Genomic DNA, 25412 nt, shown 5'->3' with positions numbered 1-25412 from the left:
GAACAGAGTGTCCTCTCCAGTGCGCGAAGCCTGGGTAAAGTAGGTATGGAGGATAGGCTGTTACCCATGCAGCAAATCCCCCCTCTTCACGTCGCTGAAATGGTCCAATGGAAAGGCAGAGGCCAATACGGTTGGTTCCAGCGGCACTGCAGGAGTTGCCAGAACGTGACTGAGTTCAGCCATGAACTGCCTCAGGGACTCCGGCTCCGGATTTTGCCTCGAGGTTGACTCCTGAAGCCTTTTCCATAACTGGATGTAGCCACAAGGCAGTGGAGGTTTGGGATCAGAGTTTTCCTTCTCTCAGATGAGCTGTCTTCCCAGGCTAAGGAGTCCCAACTACCCGGTGACTGTTTAGTCGCCTCTTACGACAAGTACACAAGACCACAGCTGCAATACAAGGACATCTGCAAGAGGAATCTGAAGGCCTTAGGAGTGGACCTCAACAGGTGGGAAACCCTGGCCTCTGAGCGGCCCGCTTGGAGGCAGGCTGTGCAGCATGGCCTTTCCCAGTTTGAAGAGACACTTGGCCAACAGACTGAGGCAAAGAGGCAAAGAAGGAAGGCCCACAGCCAGGGAGACAGACCAGGGACAGACTGCACTTGCTCCCAGTGTGGAAGGGATTGTCACTCCCGAATCGGCCTTTTCAGCCACACTAGACGCTGTTCCAGAACCACCATTCAGAGCGCGATACCAGAGTCTTTCGCGACTGAAGGTTGCCAACGACAGGTACAGCCAAACTGAGGGCCTATTCTTATCCCCAGCCCCCAGGAATAATAATAATAGAAAGGAATAATATTTATTTACAAGTAATGTTTTATTAATTTGCAAAAAGAAAACTCAATTCCATTTCTTGAAATGAGACAACCCTAACCAACAGCCTCAAGGGGCCCAGGTGCCAATCCTATCCAATTTTTCTGTCCTGGTGCAGCTGTGCCAATGGGGCATGTACTGCATCTTGTAGTGGAGCAGCAGTCACAGAGGCCTCCTCAAGGTATGGGAACACTTGTTCCCTTACCTTGGGGCTGCATCTGTGGATAGGATTGGGCCCCCAGTTCTGTGCTCCAGCCTTCACCTGCCTCCCCTTCCTGTCATTGACGGACTTGGGAAAAAATAACATCAGAAAAAAGACGCTTAAACATTTATCTCCCTATATTTGCACAAGCTTGCAAACTGCAGGAGCTGAGCTCTTTGCAAGGCGGTTAGCGGCTATCTTGCAAACTGCAGGGTCTCAACTTTTTGCAGGGTAGTTAGTATCTATCTGTTTCTTTAATTGCCTCAGGGTTGGAGGCAGTTGGTTGTCTGATCTTTCCGTCACCCTTGGATTTCATTGGAGGCTCTGTGGGACCCACCAGAAGTGGGGTCACAGCACACCAAGTGGGTCCCGACCCACAGATTGCTAAATGCTGGTCTAATCTCTTAAACAGACCTGGCCCAAAGGCAGATTTGGACAGAACTGGCGTCCCTCCTTCACCGCTCTTCCAAGCCAACTGTGCCACCCAAATGACGTTAAGTGCCCAACAATGTTTGGATGGGCGGATGAGGAGACACCTGGGAAATGTGAAATTGGAATATTCTCTCGCCCTTCAGTCTTGCTTCAAAGTTTGCTAGCGGGCCATTTCCACCTGCCCAGCCCGTCTTTTTTCAGCGCTTTGATGCTGCTGCCTTTCCGGGAGTGCCCAGCTGTAATTCTCCCAGCCTGATAGGTGCCACGGCTATAGAATCGGCTAACGTAATTCTCCACAATGCCATTAGATGCCGGTGAGGCGGTGTTTAACGGCACACTTAGCTTTCCCTCACCCAAATGCCAGCCGCATCGTGCTGCATTTTAAATGGCACGCAGCCGCCTTTTATTGACACCCGTGAAATTAACGACAGGATTTGTTTGGGAGCGTAAAGTCCCTTGTTTAGTTTTTCCGCCGGATTGCAAATTTGCTTTGCAGGCTCTCATCCCTGAGCCATTAGCTGCCTGCAGAGGCTTGGGAATTTGCAAAGGCTGGCGCTGCCCTGCTATGGAAGCTCCCCAATTTCTTATTGGACCAACATGCGGCTTTAGTCTCATAGGCTTAAATCTTCCAGAGATTAGACGGCTGCCTGAATGTCACTTGAGGACCATGTAAACTGATGTAGCCAACAAACAATGCAGTGAATGCTGCGACTATTTCCATCAAAACCCGGAAATAAAATATTTCTTTACACCATGTTGGCAACCTTCAGTCTCGAAAGACTCTGGTATCGCGCTCTGAAAGGTGGTTCTGGAACAGCGTCTAGTGTGCCTGAAAAGGCCAATTTACCCAGCAATTTCTTTACCCAGCGAGTAATTAATCTGTGGAACTCCTTGCCAGGGGATGTTGTGTTGGCACCTGGCCCAGACATCTTCGAAAGGGGAGAGGACTGATGGGTGGCGGAAAAGTTAGTCGCAGGTGACCAGTCCTGAGGACTGGATGCAACCTCCCAGTTTAGAGGTTATCTAACTCTGAATGCCAGGCGTGAGGGAGTGGCAACAGGATGTAGATATCTTGTGGTCCTGAGTACTCCCAGAGGGTAGGACACTGTGGGATAAAGGAAGCTGGACTAGATGGACCCTAGGGTTCTTATGATGACTCAGTAGCTTTTAGCTGCTGAACGTACACAGGTGCCCCACTGCCAAGTTGTGTCCAAAAACACAGAAAAGTAAAGAAGGCGAAGAGGCAAAGGCTTTTATTATAGTTGCAAATCAGGACTTCCTTGGTTCAAATTCCATTCTGCCGTGAACCCATTTGGTGGTCTTGGGCAAGCCACTCCTGCTCAGCCTCAGTCTTCCCCATCTGCAACATGGGGGCAATAATACTGAGAGGGTGGATGTAAGGAGAACAGTCAGGTAACACATGTGTAGTGCTTTGCGCACGCAGAAATGCAAAGATGATCTAAGTGGGAGGTAGCCTAATTGTGTAGCAGTTTGTCACATGGTGTTTTGGAAATATTTATGTTTTGTGTATTAAAAGTATGAACTGATATTTTAGACCAGGGGTGCCCAAACCCCGGCCCTGGGGCCACTTGAGGCCCTCGAAGACTCCCAATGCGGCCCTCAGGGAGCCCCCAGTCTCCAATGAGCCTTTGGCCCTCTGGAGATTTGCTGGAGCCCACACTGGCCCGACGCAAGTGCTCTCAGCGTGAGGGTGACTGTTTGACCTCTTGCATGAGCTGTGGGGTGAGGGCTCCCTCCACTGCTTGCTGTTGCACATCTGTGATGCAGTAGTGGCAGCAAAGGAAAGGCCAGCCTTGCTTTGTGCAAGGCCTTTTATAGGCCTTGAACTATTGCAAGACCTTCATTCATTCATATAAGTCCATCTTTAATATATTCATTTATGTAAATTTATTCAAATTTTAAAAGTAAATTAATTCTTTTTTTCCCGGCCCCCGACACAGTGTCAGAGAGATGAGGTGGCCCTCCTGCCAAAAACTTTGAGCACCCCTGTTTTAGACTAGCAACCCAGTCCTAACACAAGTCCCATGATGCAGTCCAGCAAGGCAGGTAAAGCCTCCCCGGCATCCAGCACTGGAATAGAGACGACTGGAGGTCTCCTCTGGGTAAAGGGATGTTCATCCTCTTATCCTGGGTAAAGCCCCAGCAGTCCCTGTGGCTACTCAGATCTGCCCCAGTGATATCGCTGGTGCAGACCTGGACCGCCTTGTGGTCCGCTTACAGGCCTGGGAGGGAGATATGATGTGGTAGTAGCCATGGCCACCATCCTTGCCCCCTCCTGGGCCTCAGCCACCCCCTCTACGCACCACCCCATTCCACTCTCCCCTCCCCCCCCCACTGCCCAGCAGAGACCTATCTGCTCCAGCAGGCCTCTGAGTGATGGTGGCAGGCCAACGCAGACCTTGCTGTTTGTGACAGCATGCGCGCCTGTTCTGCCAGCACTAGCCAGCGTAGGACTGGGCCATAAATGTTCCAGCTGGTCTTTCTCGACCTCACCTAGGCTTGGACCTGCGACTTTCGGTGTGCAGTGCTCAGAGCCCTCCCTACCTGTTGGCTCACAGAGGTTGAGATGTGGGGCACGATGTGATCCTCATCTTTTGTGTGTGTGTGTCCCCCCCCCAGTGGTGATGCTCAGAACTGAGCTGCCTCTGAATATGTCGGTTGAACACTCAGAGTCTGTAGCTGGGGTCTTCCACTAGTATAATAATGCCTGCCTTGCATAACTCCCACCCTTCCCTGTAAGCTGTGCAAACCAAAGCTCTGTGCAGCCTCCCTCTCGTCGCTCCAGAGCTTAGCGATGACATCGTCACTGATTGCTTTGGGGCCACCACTGTGAGCTCTGCTCACTCCCGTCCAAAATTGGAGGGAGCCTTGGTGATCAGCTTGCCCCAAACCCTTTAGCAGCGCAATCCCATTCTTAAAACAGACCAGATGGGCCTTTGGCCTGCTCCAGCGGCCTCTTCTTATGTGATCCGTCGCAACCCAAGTAGCTTTACTAGATGGTTGGCAACCTTCAGTCTTGAAAGACTATGGTATAAGCCTACAGCACCCGGTATTCCCAGGCGGTCTCCCATCCAAGTACTAACCAGGCCTGACCCTGCTTAGCTTCCAAGATCATGTTCTAAGCCTACAGCGCCCGGTATTCCCAGGCGGTCTCCCATCCAAGTTCTAACCAGGCCTGACCCTGCTTAGCTTCCAAGATCATGTTCTAAGCCTACAGCGCCCGGTATTCCCAGGCGGTCTCCCATCCAAGTACTAACCAGGCCTGACACTGCTTAGCTTCCGAGATCATGGTAGAAGCCTACAGCACCCGGTATTCCCAGGCGGTCTCCCATCCAAGTACTAACCAGGCCTGACCCTGCTTAGCTTCCGAGATCATGGTATAAGCCTACAGCACCCGGTATTCCCAGGCGGTCTCCCATCCAAGTACTAACCAGGCCTGACTCTGCTTAGCTTCCGAGATCATGGTATAAGCCTACAGCACCCGGTATTCCCAGGCGGTCTCCCATCCAAGTACTAACCAGGCCTGACCCTGCTTAGCTTCCAAGATCATGTTCTAAGCCTACAGTGCCCGGTATTCCCAGGCGGTCTCCCATCCAAGTTCTAACCAGGCCTGACCCTGCTTAGCTTCCCAGATCATGGTATAAGCCTACAGCACCCGGTATTCCCAGGCGGTCTCCCATCCAAGTACTAACCAGGCCTGACCCTGCTTAGCTTGTGAGATCAGACGAGATCGGGCATGTGCAGGGTAACAGTTGCTTTACTAGATAAGGAAAAACAAAAATCTAAACCAGCTTCTTTTTTTTATTGATTATTCAGTTTATGTAATAAATAAAAAATAAAAATGTGAGTGCTGCCTTCCGTTGGAAACGCTCGGTTTCCAGTTGCCGCACCTGTAAGAGGATTTGTCTGTGACAATTTGGTTTGTAAGCCTTTGAATTCTACCTCTGAGGCTCCTTTGCGCGGCGGCGTTTGAGAGGATGAAAATGAAAGCAAATCACTAAGCATTGTATAATTTGTGAAGGTTCCAGAAGGCGGTCTTTTTCCGTTTGTTTGTTTTAAATGACTGTTCTTGTTTTTCCTTCCTGCCCCCCCTCCCCCAACATCCTCTGGGTGTAAAAAGCACGGAAGAACAAATGAATATTGCAAATAAGCCGTTAGATCATCTGAACACCGCCGTGCGAGACAGTTCAAGCGACGATCTCAAGCATAAAAGCGAGGAAGATCTGAAGGGGCTGATTATTCAGCTGAGAGACCAACTTCGACACCTTGTGCAAGGAAATGAGAGCATCACGCAGCCTGGAGGATTGGAATCGGCTCTGGCTGAACAGGAGGCGGCCCTGGATCCTGATCCGGCCCTGCCGGCGAACGTGGACGCGGAGCTTTCCAGGGTGGCCGTGAAAGATACGGCCACTCAGACGGTGTTGGTTCAGGGCAGCGCCCTGAAGCTGAAACACGAAGGCAAAATTCCGACCTCTGAAGACAAAGGCGGGCGTTCAAGGCTGAACCAGGAATGGGAGCGCCACCAGCAGAGAGCCTGTGTGAAGAACGAACCGCGGGAGGCCCCCCCACACACCAGCAGAATAAACAAAGTGAGTTTACGATTGTCACGCTGGTGCTTGGACGGTGAACGACTGAGCAAGTGTCTTTGGGGCAGTGAGGTGCCGTTAAAGTAGGAGATGAGATGGGTTTTCTTGATAGTGAAGACACTTGTAGGTACGTCTGTCCGTAACCATGGTCCTTGTAACCATGGTTTCACTTGCCCACGGTTCTCAAATCCCCGCCCCATCGCTCCTGTCTTCGTCTGCAAACCCTGCGCGAAAGGGAATCTTATCTTCCTTTCGCTTTGGAAGCAAACATGAGAACATAGGCTCGTACACAGCATCATCGCTGCAGGGGGTGATTGCGCAAACACTGACAGGAAGTGGACAGCAGAGAACTTCCTGTCCCTGTTCTCACATTCGCCTCCTGCAGCAATCCTGGGCTGACGCAAAGCTCTGGGGTGGGCAGGGAGGAGGCGTTTTGGGGTGGGTGGGGGGCAACATCAGGGGTGGACGAGTGGGGGGTGGGAGGTGGGACCCCCCCGTTCCTGGGTAGTTCAGAGTTCAGATCCCAATCCCCGTTCCCCGACTTCAAGCCACCCCACTCTCCTCGGACTTGTGCTACCTTACCTCTGGCTGATCTGTTTTGGGGCCCCTATCCTCTTGGCTTGCCTGTTCCACACAGGATAGGATTGTGCCCTTAGTGTTTGACCAATGACTTTGTCCACTTTTCAAGGTTTGGCCTGTTTTTTCTGAAGCTGTGGCTTTGACACAAGTGGACAGTTAAGCAGTTCCATTTTGTCCCCTTGTTGGCTGCAGCCTAGGGTCGAACCAAATAATTTGCATTTGTCACCGCCATCGTCTGGGTTTGACCAGAGGTCACTTCTGGACTTTTCTGCTGGCCATTCTGAGGTGCAAACCGGAAGACGCCTCCAGGCCCTCCTTGTAAGCCAGGGCTCTCCAAACCCTGACGCATAGGCCAGATCTGGGATTTGGAAAAGGCCCGTCCCCTCCGCCGTGAGCAGTGCTCACCGTATAGCATCCCTGTGTCATGTGGGAAAGGGATGGCTTTTTCAGGACTCAGCAGTTTCCAATTTGGAGATCTCTGCAATAAGGTATGGCTGCCCCCAAAGGAGCATTGTGTTGCAACCCACCAGGGAGGACGAGGTGGGTCGCGGCATGGGAAAGTTTGGGAACCCCTGTAGTACTAGATACATCTAGGTTCAGTCTTACAGCAACGAGAATTTCACCGTCTCTGGTTACAGAGCTTCCATTCTTCACGATTAGGGCTAATAAACCCTGATAGATCCGCCCTCCCCGATTGTGTCCAACCTTTTTTGAAGAGCAGTTGAGGCTGGTGGGTTATCGCAACTTGCAGCGGCAAGGCATTTTGGGAGTTAATGACGCATTGCACAATGGAGAGCTTTTCTTTTTATCCTTCCCTGAACTTGTTGGGTTCTGGGAAGGCTAAAATTAGGTAAGAATGACTCTAAAAACCCTATAGAAAGCTAATTTTGCGAAGCCTTTACCCTTGAAGCATCGATATATGGCAGTTATGGTGATTTTATAACTCTCCGAGGAGCGGTCTCTCCCTTGAGCACACGCAGCCCTTCCTGAGGTGCTTGCAGATTCTATTTTGCAAATAGGGCTGAGCTGAATTTTTGTGGGTAAATATTTTCAGTGGAGGGGACAAAGCAAGTTCTGAAGGCTTTGAACACCTGTGGCTGAATTTAATCAGGGAGGGGCTTTTTGTGGACGTGGTTGGGGCTTCTCTGGCCAACTTACTTGTCTTGCCGTGTCCTCTGCAGAGCGATTCTGGCTACCCGTTCAAGAAATCCCGCTTACCGGTTTTGCTGAAACCGTCACGGTCGTTGGGAAGCCTGCCTGGAGCCGGCCGCGCAGACATGCATCTCCAACAACGCATCTTCACCCTGGATGAGGACCTGAAGGGCAAACCGGCACAGCCCCAGGTGCCCACTGACGAACTACAGCAGAATGGCTCTGAATACGAGACGTCTGAACATGACGCGAAATTAGCTGGAGGTAAGCCAGTGCATATGTTGGCGATCATAAGGAATGTATCCCGTCCCTCTGCATTTTCCCACGTCTGTGCGCGAACTTAATCAGGGAGGTGTGCATAGGTTAGCCAGTCTCATGGTCAGTTCTTGATAGTTGTCTGAGATGGATCCAGTCTATGCAGTATACAGAGTGCCATGATGAACCGTGTGGATAGAATTCAGAGCTGTGTGTGTGTTTGGCATGAGGAGGATTCTAAAGTTAAGAACATAAGGACAGCCCCGCTGGATCAGGCCAAAGGCCCATCTAGTCCAGCTTCCTGTATCTCACAGGGGCGCACCAAATGCCCCAGGGAGCACACAAGAAAACAAGAGACCTGCATGCTGGTGCTCTCCCTTGTCAGCTGAACATAAGAAGAGCCCCACTGGATCAGGCCAAAGGCCCATCTAGTCCAGCTTCCTGTATCTCACAGCGGCCCACCAAATGCCCCAGAGAGCACGCAAGACAACAAGAGACCTGCATCCTGGTGCCCTCCCTTGTCGGTTGAGCATAAGGACAAAAGAAGAGCCCCACTGGGTCAGGCCAAAGGCCCATGTAGTCCAGCTTCCTGTATCTCACAGCAGCCCACCAAATGCTTCAGGGAACACACAAGACAACAGACACAACCTGTGTCCTGCTGCCCTCCCCTGCATCTGGCAGTCAGAGGCAGCCTACCTCTACCTTGCACATACCTACCATAACTTGTAACCCGTGATGACGTTGGACTGCCCCACTCTGATATAGTACAGGCCAGAGTTTTCCCACTTCGCCCAGGTCATATGAATGCTCCTGCGTCGCACTGACATCACAAACTGGCTGTATGTTTTTGTGTGTTCTACTGTTGCGTGGCTGTACGCCGGGAGGCGAGGCATGTGCCAACTCTGCACCACGTAGAGGAGAATGATTGGGATAAGATAAACCCACAATTGCTTTTAATTATTATTAGTCAGGGGAGGGAGTAGTGGGGCGGCTACAGGGTGGCCTATGGCTCTTTGCCCCTGCTGGGAACTGCCGCGTGTGCCACAGAACCTTCTAGAACAGTGTTTCTCAAGGTTTGTCCTCCGCTGTGCTGTTTCACATGGTCCACCTATTTTGAAGTTCCACTGGAAGTAACCGGCGATGACATTGTGGGTTGGAAGGCCAGATGAGACACAGCAAACACCAGTAGGATGGGGGGGCTTTTTTGAACATGTGAAAAACATGCTTTGGAGCTCTGCCCGCCAACCTAAGCTTCCTAGTTCTGTTTGCTGTATCGCGTTCCTGGTTTTGCCACCAGGCAGCAGGTGTCAGGGGTCCTGTGAGTACCACCAGACACCACCTCGAGTACTACTGGTGGTAACATTACCACTGGTTGAGAAATACTTTTCTAGAACTTCTCTCAAGACTGCAGAGCTTTCCCCCTAAGATAATCATCTTCCCCTCAGTGTTGGAGGGACAATGACACGAGTCTCCCGCCCAGTTCTCTCTTCGCCCCCCCACAGCATGAGCAACTCAGTTGGCAGTGTTTCAGACATGAATCTTTTGTTGTTGTTGTTGTTGTTGTTAATGGCAGCGAGATCCCTTTCACTTCCCAATAGCTCACTACTTTGAACTTATCTCCATTGAGTACTTTTTTATCAGTAGAAGTCAAATTACTACATGACATAAGAACCTAAGAACAGCCCCACTGGATCAGTCCACAGGCCCATCTAGTCCAGCTTCCTGTATATCACAGCGGCCCACCAAATGTCCCAGGTAGCACACCAGATAACAAGAAGACCTGCAAGGCATTCTGGGAATCTTGTATCTCACAGCGGCCCACCAAATGCCCCAGGGAGCACACCAGATAACAAGAGACCTCATCCTGGTGCCCTCCCTTGCATCTGGCCTTCTGACATAGCCCATTTCTAAAATCAGGAGGTTGCGCATACACATCATGGCTTGTACCCCATAATGGATTTTTCCTCCAGAAACTTGTCCATTCCCCTTTTAAAGGCGTCCAGGCCAGATGCCGTCACCACACCCTGTGGCAAGGAGTTCCATAGACCGACCACACGCTGAGTAAAGAAATAATTTCTTTTGTCTGTTCTAACTCTCCCAACACTCAATTTTAGTGGTTGTCCCCTGGTTCTGGTGTTATATGAGAGTGTAAAGAACATCTCCCTATCCACTCTGTCTATCCCCTGCATAATTTTGTATGTCTCAATCATGTCCCCCCTCAGGCGCCTCTTTTCTAGGCTGAAGAGGCCCAAACGCCGTAGCCTTACGAAGGAAGGTGCCCCAGCCCCATAAAAGACATCGCTCTGTAGGTCCAAGGCTTGGAGCCTCAGCGGAGGAAGTGGCTGACGTTTTTTGTGCCTCACGGCACCAAGGGAATGTTTGAGTGAGGCTCACTCAGGGTGGCAGGAATGTTGTCCGCTCTCACAATAGACACTAGAGCAGTGATTTTTCAACCTTTTTCATCTCGCGGCACACTGGCAAGGCACTGAAAAGGTCAAGGCACACCATCAGCTTTTTGACAATTGACAAGGTGCACTGTGCTGTCAACGGGGGGCTCACATCCCCCAATGGTCCTTTTGATAAATGGCTTTCTCCCAAATTCCCGTGGCACACCTGGGGACCATTCTCGGCACACCGGTGTGCCAGGGCACAGTGGTTGAAAATGACGGCACTCGAGTGTGTCTGTGATGAAGTCCCAGCCCTTTTGGACGTACGCTCTCTTCTCCTTCTCATCTCTAGTCGAATCTTTGATCAAAATGGATGACTCGGAAGTGGATCTTACCTTGGTCAGCGACGAAACCAAAGACGAGACGAGCAAGGAGCAGATCACCAGCCAAGGTATTGGGTGTGTGTGCGGTGGGGGGGGGGGGATAGATGGCAATAAAGCACAATCCTGAGCAGTGCGCTTGCCGGCAAAGCATAAGCTGCACTGGTGCTTGAGGTAATAAAGGTGCCATACGGCAGAATTGCTGCAAACCACTTTACATGTGCAGAGCGTGGTGTGGAAGGTAAGTTCTGCACCGAGCAGTGTGGGGGCAGAATGGTGGGGGTGGGGTGGGGGAAGAGGTGGGACAGGGCAGGGGATGAGTGGATCAGGTCCAGGAGAGGGCAGGATCAATATACTGTCTCCCTTCCCGGGCCAAATCTGCCAACACAAGACAATGTGGGCTTGTGCCATATATGTAGTTCACATAGGTTTGAGTTGCCCCATTGGGGCTGACCCTGGGGCAAGGCTACAAAATATCCCATTACTTGTGCCAGCTTGGGACAGGATTGGTGCTGGATTGGGCTGCCCACCTGCCAAACATTATGTTCTTCAGGTTTGGTTTTTGAGAACTGCCCCTCGCGTTCCTGGAGTTAATGGCCCCTTTTTACCATCCGCTGTAGCTTTTAAATACGGTTTACTTAATTAGCCCCGAAGAGCAGGCCCCGAGAGTCCTGCTGTAGTCCCTTCAGAGCCGTGACTTGCGAAGGGTCACCCGGATTTATGAGCGCAGCTTCTAATAAAAGTAATGAGATGTGTGGCTGACTCGCAATGCTACCAAATGGCTCTGATCCTGCCAGCAAATGGGGAAAAAAGAACAGTTCACGGGTGCCTCCTCGAGTGCTCAGGGTCTCTTAGGGATGAGCTTTTCTCCACCACTGTTTGACTTGAATCTGACCACACCCCTTAATAATGAAAAAAACTGTGCTAATATGGACAGACTTGGAAAGGCACATAAATTTCCTAGGTGTCATTGAAATCGCGACCCACCAACCACAGAAAGCAGCCTGACTTTGACACGTTACGAAAATGTCTGTGAATGCCCCAAGTCCTTGAGAAGGGCCTGATATCAAACCAAGCCAAATCCAGCCACATGGTGGTCTATAGCTGGGCCGTCTTTATCCCCTGGTTTGGAGCTCGAAGATTTGACTTCCGAATCTATGCTGGAGGTCCTCACCTAACCTCTTGGATATGACCGGAAGCGGGATATGATGATTACGGGGCTGGGGCACCTTCCTTATGAGGAAAGGCTACGGCGTTTGGGCCTCTTCAGCCTAGAAAAGAGACGCCTGAGGGGGGACATGATTGAGACATACAAAATTATGCAGGGGATGGATAGGGAGATGCTCTTTACACTCTCACATAACACCAGAACCAGGGGACATCCACTAAAATTGAGTGTTGGGCGGGTTAGGACAGACAAAAGAAAATATTTCTTTACTCAGCGTGTGGTTGGTCTGTGGAACTCCTTGCCACAGGATGTGGTGATGGCGTCTAGCCTAGACGCCTTTAAAAGGGGATTGGACAAGTTTCTGGAGGAAAAATCCATTATGGGGTACAAGCCATGATGTGTATGCGCAACCTCCTGATTTTAGGGATGGGTTATGTCAGAATGCCAGAGGCAAGGGAGGGCACCAGGATGAGGTCTCTTGTTATCAGGTATGCTCCCTGGTGGGCCGCTGTGAGATACAGGAAGCTGGACTAGATGGGCCTATGGCCTGATCCAGGGGGGCTGTTCTTATGTTCTTTTCAATTCCAGAAGGCTTTCTGAGACCTGGGAAATATGTGACCTCACATAGCCTCATAGATGTGGGAGTTGGACCCCAACGGTGGATTTAATTACCTACATGTTTTGTTATCTGTGGGGTGTCCAGAAACAGAGCCCCCATGGATACTGAGGTCTAACTGTATTTAGAAGAACCATAATAATAATCCCTTGATGATTTTCCTTTGGGAAAAGTAAGCAACAAGCCACCCCACTTGTTGGTGCACTAGGGGCAATGCCCACGGCCCTTAGGAAATATCTGGCTAGTATAGGTATTGACAAGACCACAGTTAAACAACCACAATGAGTTGCAGTACTAGAAACATTGACTGTTGTATAACAGTATTTCACCAGTTCTTAAACTCTTGGGAAGAGTTCAAACTGGTTTGCACCCAAAAATCCCAGTCTGAACAGCTGGTGGGCTGTGATACCACTGTACAGGTGTCTCCCAGTATCCCTGGGGAATACATTCCCACCCCCTTGCAGACACCAGAAACTGCAGATAAAAGTGAACCCTACAAAAAGGGATTCGCAAATCCACCCTTCCCCATCATGCAAATGACTTACAACAGTGTTGCTTAAACTGTGGGTTAGGACCCACTGCGTGGATCATGAGTCAATTTCAGGTGGGGCCCCATTCATTTCAATATTTTGTTTTTAATATATTAGACTTGATGCTACCAAGTCTAATTGGTGACTGCATTTTGGGGTAATGTACTTGGGGTAATGTATTTTGGGATCTGTACTTTTAACAGGCTACTATATACGAGTATGTTCAGAAAATGGTATCCATTTTGCCCTATCACGTCTAGTTTTGGAGACACGGCATAACCTCGTTAGTGAATGGTTCAAGCAGCTTTCTCATGAGGAAGCTGCTTGAACCATTCACTAATGAGGCTATATTATATCTCCAAAACTAGACGTAATAGCGCAAAAGGGATGCCATTTTTGGAATCGGCACCCCAAATTCATATCAAACCACCATGTTGGCATCCTTCAGTCTCAGAAGACTGTGGTATCGCGCTCTGAATGGTGGTTCTGGAACAGAGTGTCCTCTCCAGTGTGCGAAGCCTGGGTAAAGTAGGTATGGAGGATAGACTGTTTCCCATGCAGCAAATCCCCCCTCTCCACGTCGCTGAAATGGTCCAATGGAAAGGCAGAAGCCAATACGGTTGGTTCCAGCGGCGTCGCAGGAGTTGCCAGAACATGACTGTGTTCAGCCATGAACTGCCTCAGGGACTCCGGCTCCGGATTTTGCCTGGAGGTTGACTCCTGAAGCCTTTTCCATAACTGGATGTAGCCACAAGGCAGTGGAGGTTTGGCATCAGAGTTTTCCTTCTCTCAGTTGAGCTGCCTTCCCAGGCTAAGGAGTCCCATCTACCCGATGGGCCTGTGTAGTCAATAGGGTTTACTCCTGGGTATGTATGGGTAGGGTTGCAGCCTAGGATTGTTAAAAAATTTCCTGCTTGATGATGTTGCTTCCGGTCATGACATCACTTCTGGTGGGTCCTGACAGATTCTCATTCTAAAAAGTGGGTCCCACTGCTAAAAGTTTGAGAACCGCTGACTTGCCAGTTTTTGACCGCAGCCAAATGCTTCTCTGCTCTCTACAAACATGACAAAGACCTGAGAAGTGCTGTGAGGCAAATGTTGTTGTTGTTGTTGTAACCTTTATTGGCATATAATGTGATTTTTTTATATACGCCATTTTTATTTTCAGAAACCACCTCCAGCAAACAGGAGCCAAGCCTGACCGCTTTGAAAGGGCCAAATCAAGAGTTGTGTTTGCTGGAGAATCAGGATGGGGATTCGGTCACGACATACTCTGGTTCCAAGAGCCTGCTCTCGCTCAAGCTGAGCGTCACCAGCGTAGATGTGTTTGATGACGGCGAAACGGTAGATGACGTGGAGGGGTTGCGGCGAAGGGTTAAGGAGCTGAAGTCTGAACTGGCCAAGTATAGGCTGTTGGCGAGTCACGCGCAGGCCACGAAGCCGCTTCCTCCCAGCGATAAAGAGTTGCCCGCAGACAGTGCCTTCTTCCCAATGTTAGACGCCAGGCAGCTTGAGTCACAGGCCTTCGCGGAAGATCGCCAGCGGGAGGAATATCCTGTCCAAGTTGAGGATCCAATGCCTTGCGCCCCGGAGAAGCCGGACGGTGCAACGGTAGAAAAACTGAAGGAGATGCTTCTGGAGAACGAGGCTGAACTTGAAAAAGAGCAGATCGCGAACATGCACCTCCTGGACGAGGTGTACCGCCTGCAGAGCAAGCTCACGGGAGCTTCCCCGTCAGGGTGAGTAACACTGGAACGCGCCTGTGGGAGGGGTGTGGACAGATGTGGCCCGGGGGTACACCAAGTTGCAAAGGATTCTGGGAGATGGTTTCTGCGGGGCTTCTGGCAGATGCGCAGGGCATCCTGACGAGGTGTCTTATGCTCAGAGATGTACCCCTTAGCGCAGCAGTTCCCATCTTTTTTTAAATCTCATGGCACACTGAGAAGGCGCTAAACTTATCAAGGTAAACTATTGGTTTTTGGTCAATCTACAAGTCACATCTCCTTGTCAGCCAGGGACTCGCATCCCCCCACTGGCCCTTCTAATCAGTGACCCTCCCCCAAATTCCTGTGGCACACCTGCAGACCATTTGCAGCACACCAATGTGCTGCTGCACACCGGTTGAAAATTGCTACCTGAGCATGACAATAAGGTCACACTGGGTTGGTCAAGGAGCCAACTCTTTTGTTCCCTTTCCATGCAGACGTTTTTTTTTCCCTTCTTAGGGCTAACTGGGTGTCTCAAGGATAGGTCAGTCCCGTGTCTATTGGCCATGAAGGCATGTCATGTGTTTTCCATGCTCCGAGACTATCTTCTTTTGATGGCCAGATGCTAGAGACCAGCAAGAACGAATGGGTATCACACTCTTGTCCTCCTCTATGAGCTTTTCTGTGGCATCTTGGTTGCCAAGGTTGGGTTGGCCAAAACGACAGGCTGCTGGATTAGACTGGTTTGAGCCAGAGCGGCTTTTTCATAGATCAAAAAAGTGGGTTGAGGAAGGCTCTAATCAAATGTGCTGAAAAAGTCAGTACCCGGTTCAGATGGGTCCATAGCATTGTCATCTAAAGTTTTGGCGCATGCTAGGGCTGGATGGAAAGTACCAGAAAGCCCTCTCCAAACCCAAATCCAGAGGACAGAGCTGGTGAGAGTATGGGAGTAGGATGATCCCATCTTAATTGAGAGCCCTTATAGAGAGCTCTGATAACCTAGGAGAACGATAAGAACATAACATAAGAACATAAGAACAGCCCCACTGGATCAGGCCATAGGCCCATCTAGTCCAGCTTCCTGTATCTCACAGCGGCCCACCAAATGCCCCAGGGAGCACACCAGATAACAAGAGACCTCATCCTGGTGCTCTCCCCTACATCTGGCATTCTGACTTAACCCATTCCTAAAATCAGGAGGTTGCGCATACACATCATGGCTTGTACCCCATAATGGATTTTTCCTCCAGAAACTCGTCCAATCCCCTTTTAAAGGCGTCTAGGCTAAACGCCAGCACCACATCCTGTGGCAAGGAGTTCCACAGACCGACCACGTGCTGAGTAAAGAAATATTTTCTTTTGTCTGTCCTAACCCGCCCAACACTCAATTTTAGTGGATGTCCCCTGGTTCTGGTATTATGTGAGAGTGTAAAGAGCATCTCCCTATCCACTCTGTCCATCCCCTGCATAATTTTGTATGTCTCAATCATGTCCCCCCTCAAGCGTCTCTTTTCTAGGCTGAAGAGGCCCAAACGCCGTAGCCTTTCCTCATAAGGAAGGTGCCCCAGCCCCGTAATCATCTTAGTCGCTCTCTTTTGCACCTTTTCCATTTCCACTATGTCTTTTTTGAGATGCGGCGACCAGAACTGGACACAATACTCCAGGTGTGGCCTTACCATCGATCTGTACAACGGCATTATAATACTAACCGTTTTGTTCTCAATACCCTTCCTAATGATCCCAAGCATAGAATTGGCCTTCTTCACTGCCGCCGCACATTGGGTCGACACTTTCATCGACCTGTCCACCACCACCCCAAGATCTCTCTCCTGATCTGTCACAGACAGCTCAGAACCCATCAGCCTATATGTGAAGTTTTGATTTTTTGCCCCAATGTGCATGACTTTACACTTACTGACATTGAAGCGCATCTGCCATTTTGCTGCCCATTCTGCCAGTCTGGAGAGATCCTTCTGGAGCTCCTCACAATCACTTCTGGTCTTTACCACTCGGAAAAGTTTGGTGTCGTCTGCAAACTTAGCCACTTCACTGCTCAACCCTGTCTCCAACGATCTGCTCTGGTGTGGCCAAAATGCCGTGAGAGGAGAGAACTGTTGGTAAAACCACTCCAGATTTGGCAGAGAGCATAAGAACATCAGAACAGCCCCACTGGATCAGCCAAAGGCCCATTTAGTCCAGCTTCCTGCATCTCCCAGTGATAGGAAGCAAACAGGACAAGAGACCTTCACCCTGTTGCCACTCCCTTGCAACTGACATTCTGAGCTAACCTAAAACCAGGAGGTTGCACATACCCATCATGGCTTTCAGCCTATGATGAACATTTCTTCCAGAAATCCATCAAATCCTCTTTTAAAGGCATCCAGGCCAGACGCAAGGCATGTCCTGAGGCAAGGAGTTCCACTAGACAGAGACCTTGCTTTTGTTTTCTGCATCTCTAGGTGGCTTAGCTGCATGTTGGCCTGCGCCTTGCCTGTAACACGATGAATGTCAGTGCAGAGTCGGAGACTGGGTCCACCTAGTTAGGTTTTGTCCCTCCAGGAAGACACAAGAGAGAGATCTGATGAGAGATTCCGGGGCTTGGGCCTGTGATTTTTCTTCTGCGTCCGGAAAATGGAAGCTGCAGCAGAAGTCATTAATCACGTCAACATCCGGGCCAAACGACATTGCAGTCTCTGTCAGGGCACACAGAGGGCCTTAGCAAATACAGGCAACCCCCCTGTATCTGTGGGTCCGGTATCCACCGTTTGACTAAGGGCACAATCCTAACCAACTTTCCAGCACTGGCATAGCTGTGCCAGTGGGGCATATGCTGCATCCTGCAGTTGGGGGGGGCAGTCATGGAGGCCTCCTCAAGGTAAGGCAATGTTTGTTCGCTTGCCTCGGAGTTGCATTGCCCTTATGTCAGTGCTGGAAAGTGGGCTAGGATTGCGGCCTTCTCCGCTAGTTCCCCCGTATCCACGGTTCTTTATCTGGAACCCGCCACGTATATGGGGGGGGATGCCTGTAAAATGTTCTTCGTTGCCTTTTTGGAAACGGTGAGCAAGCAGGGCCATTTAGATCAGGCGTACTTGCGCACTAGTGCACAGAAGTCCCCCTGTGATCTAGATCCCCAAAGGCACACAGGTTTCTCTCTCCAGCCCCCGGAAGAGCCGTGTTGAGTATCTGAAGCGATGACTCCCTTTTCTTTTTGTTTATCTTTATCTCCTACTCTGCAGCGCCCAGGTATCTATTTTGTTTCCCCGCATTGTTTTATATGCCCCATCTAGGTCTGGGGAAATTAGATTTTTATTAGTACGTGTTGGGCTTGCGGTATACAATACGATGTGGGGGAGGAACACCCCTCTACAAGCAAGAGGAGAAATATACAAACAGGGACGGCGGTGAAAAATATTTTACGGAGTCGTTGCAAAAATCTACTGTATTTATTCCCCTGTTAAAACCGAAGTGGGGGGGGAGTAGTAAAAGGAGGTTTTGATTGGGTTCACTTCGGGATATCTAATCTTGGGAAGTCAAAGGGGATTCTCGCCGTATTTGCTCTGAGACGCTTGCCTCCCTCCTCCGCGCACGGGGAATAATCAAGAAAAGGAGACGCTTGTTTTGCAAACGATCGTTAACGCTATCAATAGACTTTTTTTTTAAAAGAACGTTGTAGCTAAGTTGATTGCACTCATTTAAGACAAAAAAAAAACAACTCCTGATAATTCTGCACCAAATCTCACGCTGTGGGTAATAGATCTTTCAACGGAACTTTTTTTTTTGTTCCTCTCGAGAAAGAAAGCTCAGTAAATGGTAAGATTTTGGCCAGGATTGTAAGATCTCGCTGATGCACCAGTGCAGGGGTCTCCAAACCCCTGCCCAGGGGCCAGATGCGACCCGCGGCAAGCCTCTATCTGGCCCACAGCCAGCCTGTTGTCCCCTGAGAGCCTCTGGCCCGCTCAACTGAACACAACTGGAGCCACGCTCTGGTCATGTCTGGAGGGTGTTCTGAGAGCCAGAGAGGTTGAATGAATGAACCCATTCGTTCATTTATTCACTCAGCTAAGTTCCATCTCTTATTTATATAAATTTGAGATTTAAATTTTTTTTTCCGACCCTCAACACTTCACCAGATATTTGATGCCCCCCTTCAGCCGAAAAGTTTAGAGACCCCTTGCACTAGTGGACGGCTTTTCACTTTCCCCCACACCAGCCCCACTGGATTGGGGGACCATCCATTTTTTGTTGATTTATATAGTGTCATCAATGTACCTGACACCTTATGTAGAAGGATAATTATAATGATATTTCTATCCGGTCTTTTTCTCCTAGAGGGTGAGTGACTTGCAAAAGAAACTCAAGGGCAAGGACTGAGGAAGAGGAGGAAAATACAGCCAGGTCTTGTTTCAGTTATACATATTTAACTGAAATTAACCAGACTGTTTCATCCCCCCTTCAGCCATTTTATCACACCGTATATACAGTCCATGTACAAAATCAGGCTTATTTTTTCACAGGATATAAAATAAGTCTCTTATTCTACCTTGTTGTTGTCTTCTATGCTCCCTGGGACATCTGGTAGGTCACTGTGAGATACAGGAAGCTGGAGTAGATGGGCCTATGGCCTGATCCAGTGGGGCTGTTCTTATGTTCTTATCTAGTGGGCCACTGAAGCTGGACTAGATGGGCCTATGGTCTGATCCAGCAAGGCTGTTCTTATGTTCTTACAATCTTCTGGTTTTGCGAGTAGGCAACCTCAGAATGCCAGATGCAAGGGAGGGCACCAGGATGCAGGTCTCTTGTTGTCTTGTGTGCTCCCTGGGGCATCTTGTGGGCCACTGTGAACTACAGGAAGCTGGACTAGATGGGCCTATGGCCTGATCCAGCGGGACTCTTCTTATGTTCTTAAGTGATATCCCCCTATTAAAAGGAGAATAATGTCCTCTAATCCAGGAAAGTCCTTGGATCTGGTTGCAGCTGGGCAAAGTTCTACTCCCATAAGAACATAAGAACAGCCCCGCTGGATCAGGCCATAGGTCCATCTAGACCAGCTTCCTGTATCTCACAGCGGCCCACCAAATGCCCCAGGGAGCACACCAGATAACAAGAGACCTCACCCTGGTGCCCTCTCTTGCATCCGACACTCTGACATAACCCATCCCTAAAATCAGGAGGTTGCGCATACACATCATGGCTTGTACCCCGTAATGGATTTTTCCTCCAGAAACTTGTCCAATCCCCTTTTAAAGGCATCCAGGCCAGATGCCATCACCACATCCTGCGGCAAGGAGTTCCACAGACCGACCACACGCTGAGTAAAGAAACATTTTCTTTTGTCTGTTCTAACTCTCCCAACACTCAATTTTAGTGGATGTCCCACAATGCAGTTTGCATCTTTTTATTTTAATAATGTTGATAAATAATAAGGCGAAGAGACTACTTTTTCAAAGTCTTTTTCCCTCTCCTAGGTCGGACTCCCTGCTCCCGTCGCCCGCCGACAAGCACTCTTGCCAGCGCCAGAAATTCCGAGAGAGCCACAGCGTCTGTGCGAGGTACCGCCACCACCTGACCGGCGTGGTCCGGGCTTTCGAGGAGTTGCTGAGGGACAGCGAGGTGGACTATTTCGTGGCCGAGGGCTTCCGCGAGCAGCTCAGCCAGAGTGTCCAGCTGTTTGAGAAGCTGGCAAAGCAGTGCCTCTACGGTGAGTGGTGGTCGATTCTAGTCTGGGCTCCACGTCCGCCAGTCTCAGTGTTTTTTTTTTGGGGGGGGGCGCCGTTCCTGCGCAGTGTTTTCTTGACAGCTCTGTAGAACAAGAGGGCACCCTAGGTACCATCGCCACTTGTTAGAATCTGACCAGGGGATGAGGAGGAGAAGTTGTTGTCCTTCAGGCATCCTTCAGTCTCGGAAGACTATGGTATCGCGCTCTGAATGGTGGTTCTGGAACAGAGTGTCCTCTCCAGTGCGCGAAGCCTGGGTAAAGTAGGTATGGAGGATAGGCTGTTACCCATGCAGCAAATCCCTTCTCTCCACGTAGCTGAAATGGTCCAATGGAAAGGCAGAATCCAATGCAGTTGGTTCCAGCGGCGTCGCAGGAATTGCCAGAACTGCCTCAGGGACTCCGGCTCCGGATTTTGCCTCGAGGTGGACTCCTGAAGCCTTTTCCATAACTGGATGTAGCCACAAGGCAGTGGAGGTTTGGAATCAGAGTTTTCCTTCTCTCAAATGAGCTGCCTTCCCAGGCTGACGAGTCCCATCTACCTGGTGGCTAGTCGCCTCTTACAACAAGTACAGCCAAACTGAGGGCCTATTCTTATCCCCAGCCCCCAGGAGAAGAGTGGTTTTTTTATTCATTTCATTGCATTTTAAATTTGCCTAAACAGAAGGGCGCTCAGGGTGGTATATGGCAGTGGCACCCAAACTCACCTGAGTCATGATGCCCCTGCAGCATCTTCGTCCCAGCTCAGTTGGGCATCACCCTCTTGGATCTTGCGAGATTCCAAGACGATGGCGCCCAAATCTTGGAAGGTTTTATGAGATCCCAAGCGGAGGCAGCCAAATCTCATGAGATTTTGCGAGATCCAGGAGGGTGGCACCAAAGGGAACAGGTGGGGCACTGGGGACATCCCATGGCTCCCCTGTCAGTGTTCCGTGATGTCATAAGGTGTCACAAATGCACTCTTTGGGAATCCTGGAACATGTGGTTCTCCTGCCTGTTTTTTCCTCGTGACAACTTTGAGGTGGCTTCAGTTCAAACAGGGCTACTGGAGTGTGGCGATTCCTGAGCTGCGTGACTGAGGAGAGATTTAACGCTGGGTCTTCCCAGATTTGTGCCGACATCCTGTTGACCATTAGGTCACTGTACTGGATTTCTTGAGAGTAAATGGAGGAGGGCGCACCACTTTGCTCTGGAAGACGTCCAGCAGTCTGAAAGTCCAAACTCTCTTGCATTACACGAGGACTAGTTTTCATTGAAGCTACAACGTTAGAAGAACCCCACTGGATCAGGCCAAACACCTATCTAGTCCAGCTTCCTGTATCTCACAGTGACTCACTAGATGCCTCGGGGAGCATACAAAACCACAAGATATTGTTTCCCGTTGCCGCTCCTTTGCATCTGGGATTCAGTATAGCCTACTTCTTGAATCAGGAAGTTGCAGACACCCATCATGGCTTGTAACCTGCGATGGACCATTCCTCCAGAAATCTGTTCAATCCCCTTTTCTAGGTCAGGTGACATCACCACGTCTGTGGCAAGGAGTTCCACAGGTTAATGACTAAACAAAAAACTAAAAGCCTTCATGGACTCAAAGTGCAGTTCTTATCGGGCAGCATAAGAACATAAGAACAGCCCCACTGGATCAGGCCACAGGCCCATCTAGTCCAGCTTCCTGTATCTCACAGCAGCCCACCAAATGCCCCAGGGAGCACACCAGATAACAAGAGACCTGCATCCTGGTGCCCTCCCTTGCATTGGCATTCTGACATAGCCCATTTCTAAAATCAGGAGGTTGCACATACGCATCACGGCTTGTAACCCGTAATGGATTTTTCCTCCAGAAACTTGTCCAATCCCCTTTTAAAGGCATCCAGGCCAGACGCCATCACCACATCCTGTGGCAAGGAGTTCCGCAGACCAACCACACGCTGAGTAAAGACAGCAGGACCAGCAGCACGTGCCTCGTTGGGTTGGTGATTGGCTAATGTGGTTACAGGGTGGGGCGGGGCAGGGGGGACGCTCGCACCCGGGCACCATCTTTGTGTTTGGTTCCTGCTCCCAATGGAATGAGAGAATATTCCGGCTAGTGTGGCTTGGCAAATATCCACAAAGAGGCTTGAGTGTATTCTATTATCGTATATCAAGCCTGCTTGCATTGGAAATCAGTTTTTTCCTGCAAAGACGCATTAAAATGCCTTTCTGTTCAAAATTGGCAGATGGTATCATATATACTAATGATGTGGCTGACAACGGAGACAATTCAATATATCTTTGCACAACAGGGTTGCACTGAATCACAAGTGAAAAATAAAAAAACAACAACAACCGCAGCCTGGAGCAGAACGCCAGAGGACGCGGAGAGTAGGACCAAGCAGGAGTGATGGCCACGGGCCTGCCGTCTGAGGGAGGGGCTGTGGTTGGGGCTTTCAGCCTTGGCTCCATCTCTCTGCCTGCCAAGTTAGCTACTACAAGCTGTGTCCTGATTGAGAGAGAGTGAGCTTGTATAACACTGGCGTTGGGAGACTATCTCTGAATCAGAACTTCCCCAGTTCTGCTGCCTCCTCTGCCGTGAATCTCAGGCAAGCCAGCCCCTCTCTGCCTCAGTGTTCCCCATCTGCAAAATGGGGGTCTCTGCCTGCCAAGTTAGCTACAACAAGCTGTGTCCTGATTGAGAGAGAGTGCGCTTGTATAACACTGGTGTTGGGAGACTATCTCTGAATCAGAACTTCCCCAGTTCTGCTGCCTCCTCTGCCGTGAATCTCACGCAAGCCAACCCCTCTCTGCCTCAGTGTTCCCCATCTGCAAAATGGGGGTCTCTGCCTGCCAAGTTAGCTACTACAAGCTGTGTCCTGATTGAGAGAGTGAGCTTGTATAACACTGGTGTTGGGAGATTATCTCTGAATCAGAACTTCCCCAGTTCTGCTGCCTCCTCTGCCGTGAATCTCACGCAAGCCAACCCCTCTCTGCCTCAGTGTTCCCCATCTGCAAAATGGGGGTCTCTGCCTGCCAAGTTAGCTACTACAAGCTGTGTCCTGATTGAGAGAGAGTGAGCTTGTATAACACTGGTGTTGGGAGACTCTCTCTGAATCAGAACTTCCCCAGTTCTGATGCCTCCTCTGCCGTGAATCTCAGGCAAGCCAGCCCCTCTCTGCGTCAGTGTTCCCCATCTGCAAAATGGGGGTGATAATACTAACAAGGTTTACATGAAGGAGGTAACAAGTTAGCATGAAGGAGGTACAAGTTAGCATGTTACAAGTTAGGTACAAGTTAGCATGTTAGGAGGCAATAAGTTAGCATGAAGGAGGGCTTGGGTCCACTTGAGATCTTCTCTCCCATTCATTCTTACACGTTTATAAACAAGTGTGCTGCCTTCTTCGTTTTCCTGCCAGATCCCACCTATCCATTTCCTTCTTCGTTTGGGAAAGTTGCTTATTAAAGAAGGGAAGCAAGCCTTTGTTGTGCAGGCAGCTGCAAAGGTTCATCTTTTTTTTTTTAACCTTTGCAGGGGAGCCCCCAGGGGCCGAAACGACTCCGCTGCGTAGTCTCACGCCAAGGTACAGCGATCCTTGTTATTTTTGCAGCTTTTTATTTCAGCTTGAGGGCCTGCCCCGGTCCTTAGAACCCCATGGTGACTTATGACTGTTTTAAGTTTAAGGAGAGGTGACTCCGTAGCCCCCAGCAACATGGCAGGCCTTGGGTTGGTCATGCGAGCTACATGGGACATCAGCACTACCTTAAAGGCATGAGCTTTGGAGAAGGACACACAGATACAGGGCACTAATACTCAGGCATTCCAATTCCAGAATTGGGGTACTTGGAGAGAGGCCTTTTGATCATGGCATAGGCTTCTCCCTCCCCCCCCCGGCTCATTTATTGGGAATTATGCTCAGGCTGCAGTGCTGTAAAGGTGGGTGTCGCTTAGTGACGTTCTGCTTAAGGACTGATCGCATTTATGTAGGCAGTCCCCTAACTGCCTGCTGTATTACAAGCTCATCAATTTCGCTCCATTGCCTTACATAGATGCTGGATGCTATACCACGTTCAGCCACTAGATGGGGATGAATGGAATGGAATGATTCAGCCCCATCTAGTGGCTGAGTGCAGTCTAGAGTCTGTGTAAGGTAGTGGAGTAAAATTGACACGCTTGTACAACTGTATGTCAGAATCGCTTCAGGAAAGGATTAGAGAAGATCCCCATCAATAAGGAACACACACCTGTACCCACTTACCAAGGAGTAAGTCCTATTGAACTCAGTAGGATCTACCTCTGTATAGGCTTGTCCTATAAGAGGAGTCTTCGTATCGGGAATGTTCCACTGAAGGGGGTGGAAAGAGTTGTTGTCTCCTAGGGGAAGAGATTTTTAAGGGATTGTCAAGCAGAGGCTGGAGATGTGCTAGGAGAATTTCCTGCTACAAACAAGTGATGGGACTAGATGACCTTGTGGGTGCCTTCCAATCCTAAATGAAATCCAGGACAGTGAGAACAAGCATTCCCAAATGCAAAAGATGCCCTTCCTGTCCTACACCAAGAAATCTCTCCCTTTTTCTTTAGCTTGGCTGACTTTGAGGAGATGGAGAAGTTGTCCAATATGGAACCTGCCGGGCCAAAGAAAGAAGACATGGCGGAGGATGAGAGAGAACAACCGGCCATCATGCCTGCTCAGTTCCCCCCAGGTGAAACTTTTTCCCACCCATGGCTAGCTGGGTGGATTTTGTGTTCCAGACGCTTTTCTGTTGCCTTTGTCCTGTTGATTTTGCGGCTTGTTTTGTTCTTTGTGGTTCTCTACTTTGGTCTTTAGAAAGAGAAAACCAAGGAGTGAAAAAGAAAAGCCAAAAACAAAATCCAAACCATTGTCAGGTGATGATTAAATTAGT

The 25412-nt window shown here is 49.8% G+C and overlaps 2 protein-coding genes across 4 annotated transcripts in view; one reads left to right on the top strand and one right to left on the bottom strand.

Annotated features, from left to right (window-relative positions):
* NOTCH1 (notch receptor 1) overlaps positions 1-25412 on the bottom strand; it is a 787535-nt gene that overhangs the window by 602762 nt on the left and 159361 nt on the right. The window lies entirely within an intron of this gene.
* The window catches only part of CDK5RAP2 (CDK5 regulatory subunit associated protein 2), a 108237-nt gene that overhangs the window by 55743 nt on the left and 27082 nt on the right, over positions 1-25412 (top strand). For all 3 annotated transcript variants that reach the window (XM_066610710.1, XM_066610711.1, XM_066610709.1), the window contains exons 21-27: positions 5586-6054; positions 7812-8046; positions 10777-10875; positions 14287-14857; positions 20290-20522; positions 24043-24091; positions 25090-25211. In XM_066610710.1, coding sequence (XP_066466807.1) covers positions 5586-6054; positions 7812-8046; positions 10777-10875; positions 14287-14857; positions 20290-20522; positions 24043-24091; positions 25090-25211 — 1778 coding nt within the window. The remainder of the gene's footprint in view (positions 1-5585; positions 6055-7811; positions 8047-10776; positions 10876-14286; positions 14858-20289; positions 20523-24042; positions 24092-25089; positions 25212-25412) is intronic.

The sequence above is a fragment of the Tiliqua scincoides genome, chromosome 16, assembly GCF_035046505.1.
Source record: "Tiliqua scincoides isolate rTilSci1 chromosome 16, rTilSci1.hap2, whole genome shotgun sequence".
NCBI lineage: Eukaryota > Metazoa > Chordata > Lepidosauria > Squamata > Scincidae > Tiliqua > Tiliqua scincoides.
The sequence above is the reverse complement of the archived record's forward strand: the minus strand, read 5'-3'. Positions and strand labels throughout refer to the sequence as shown.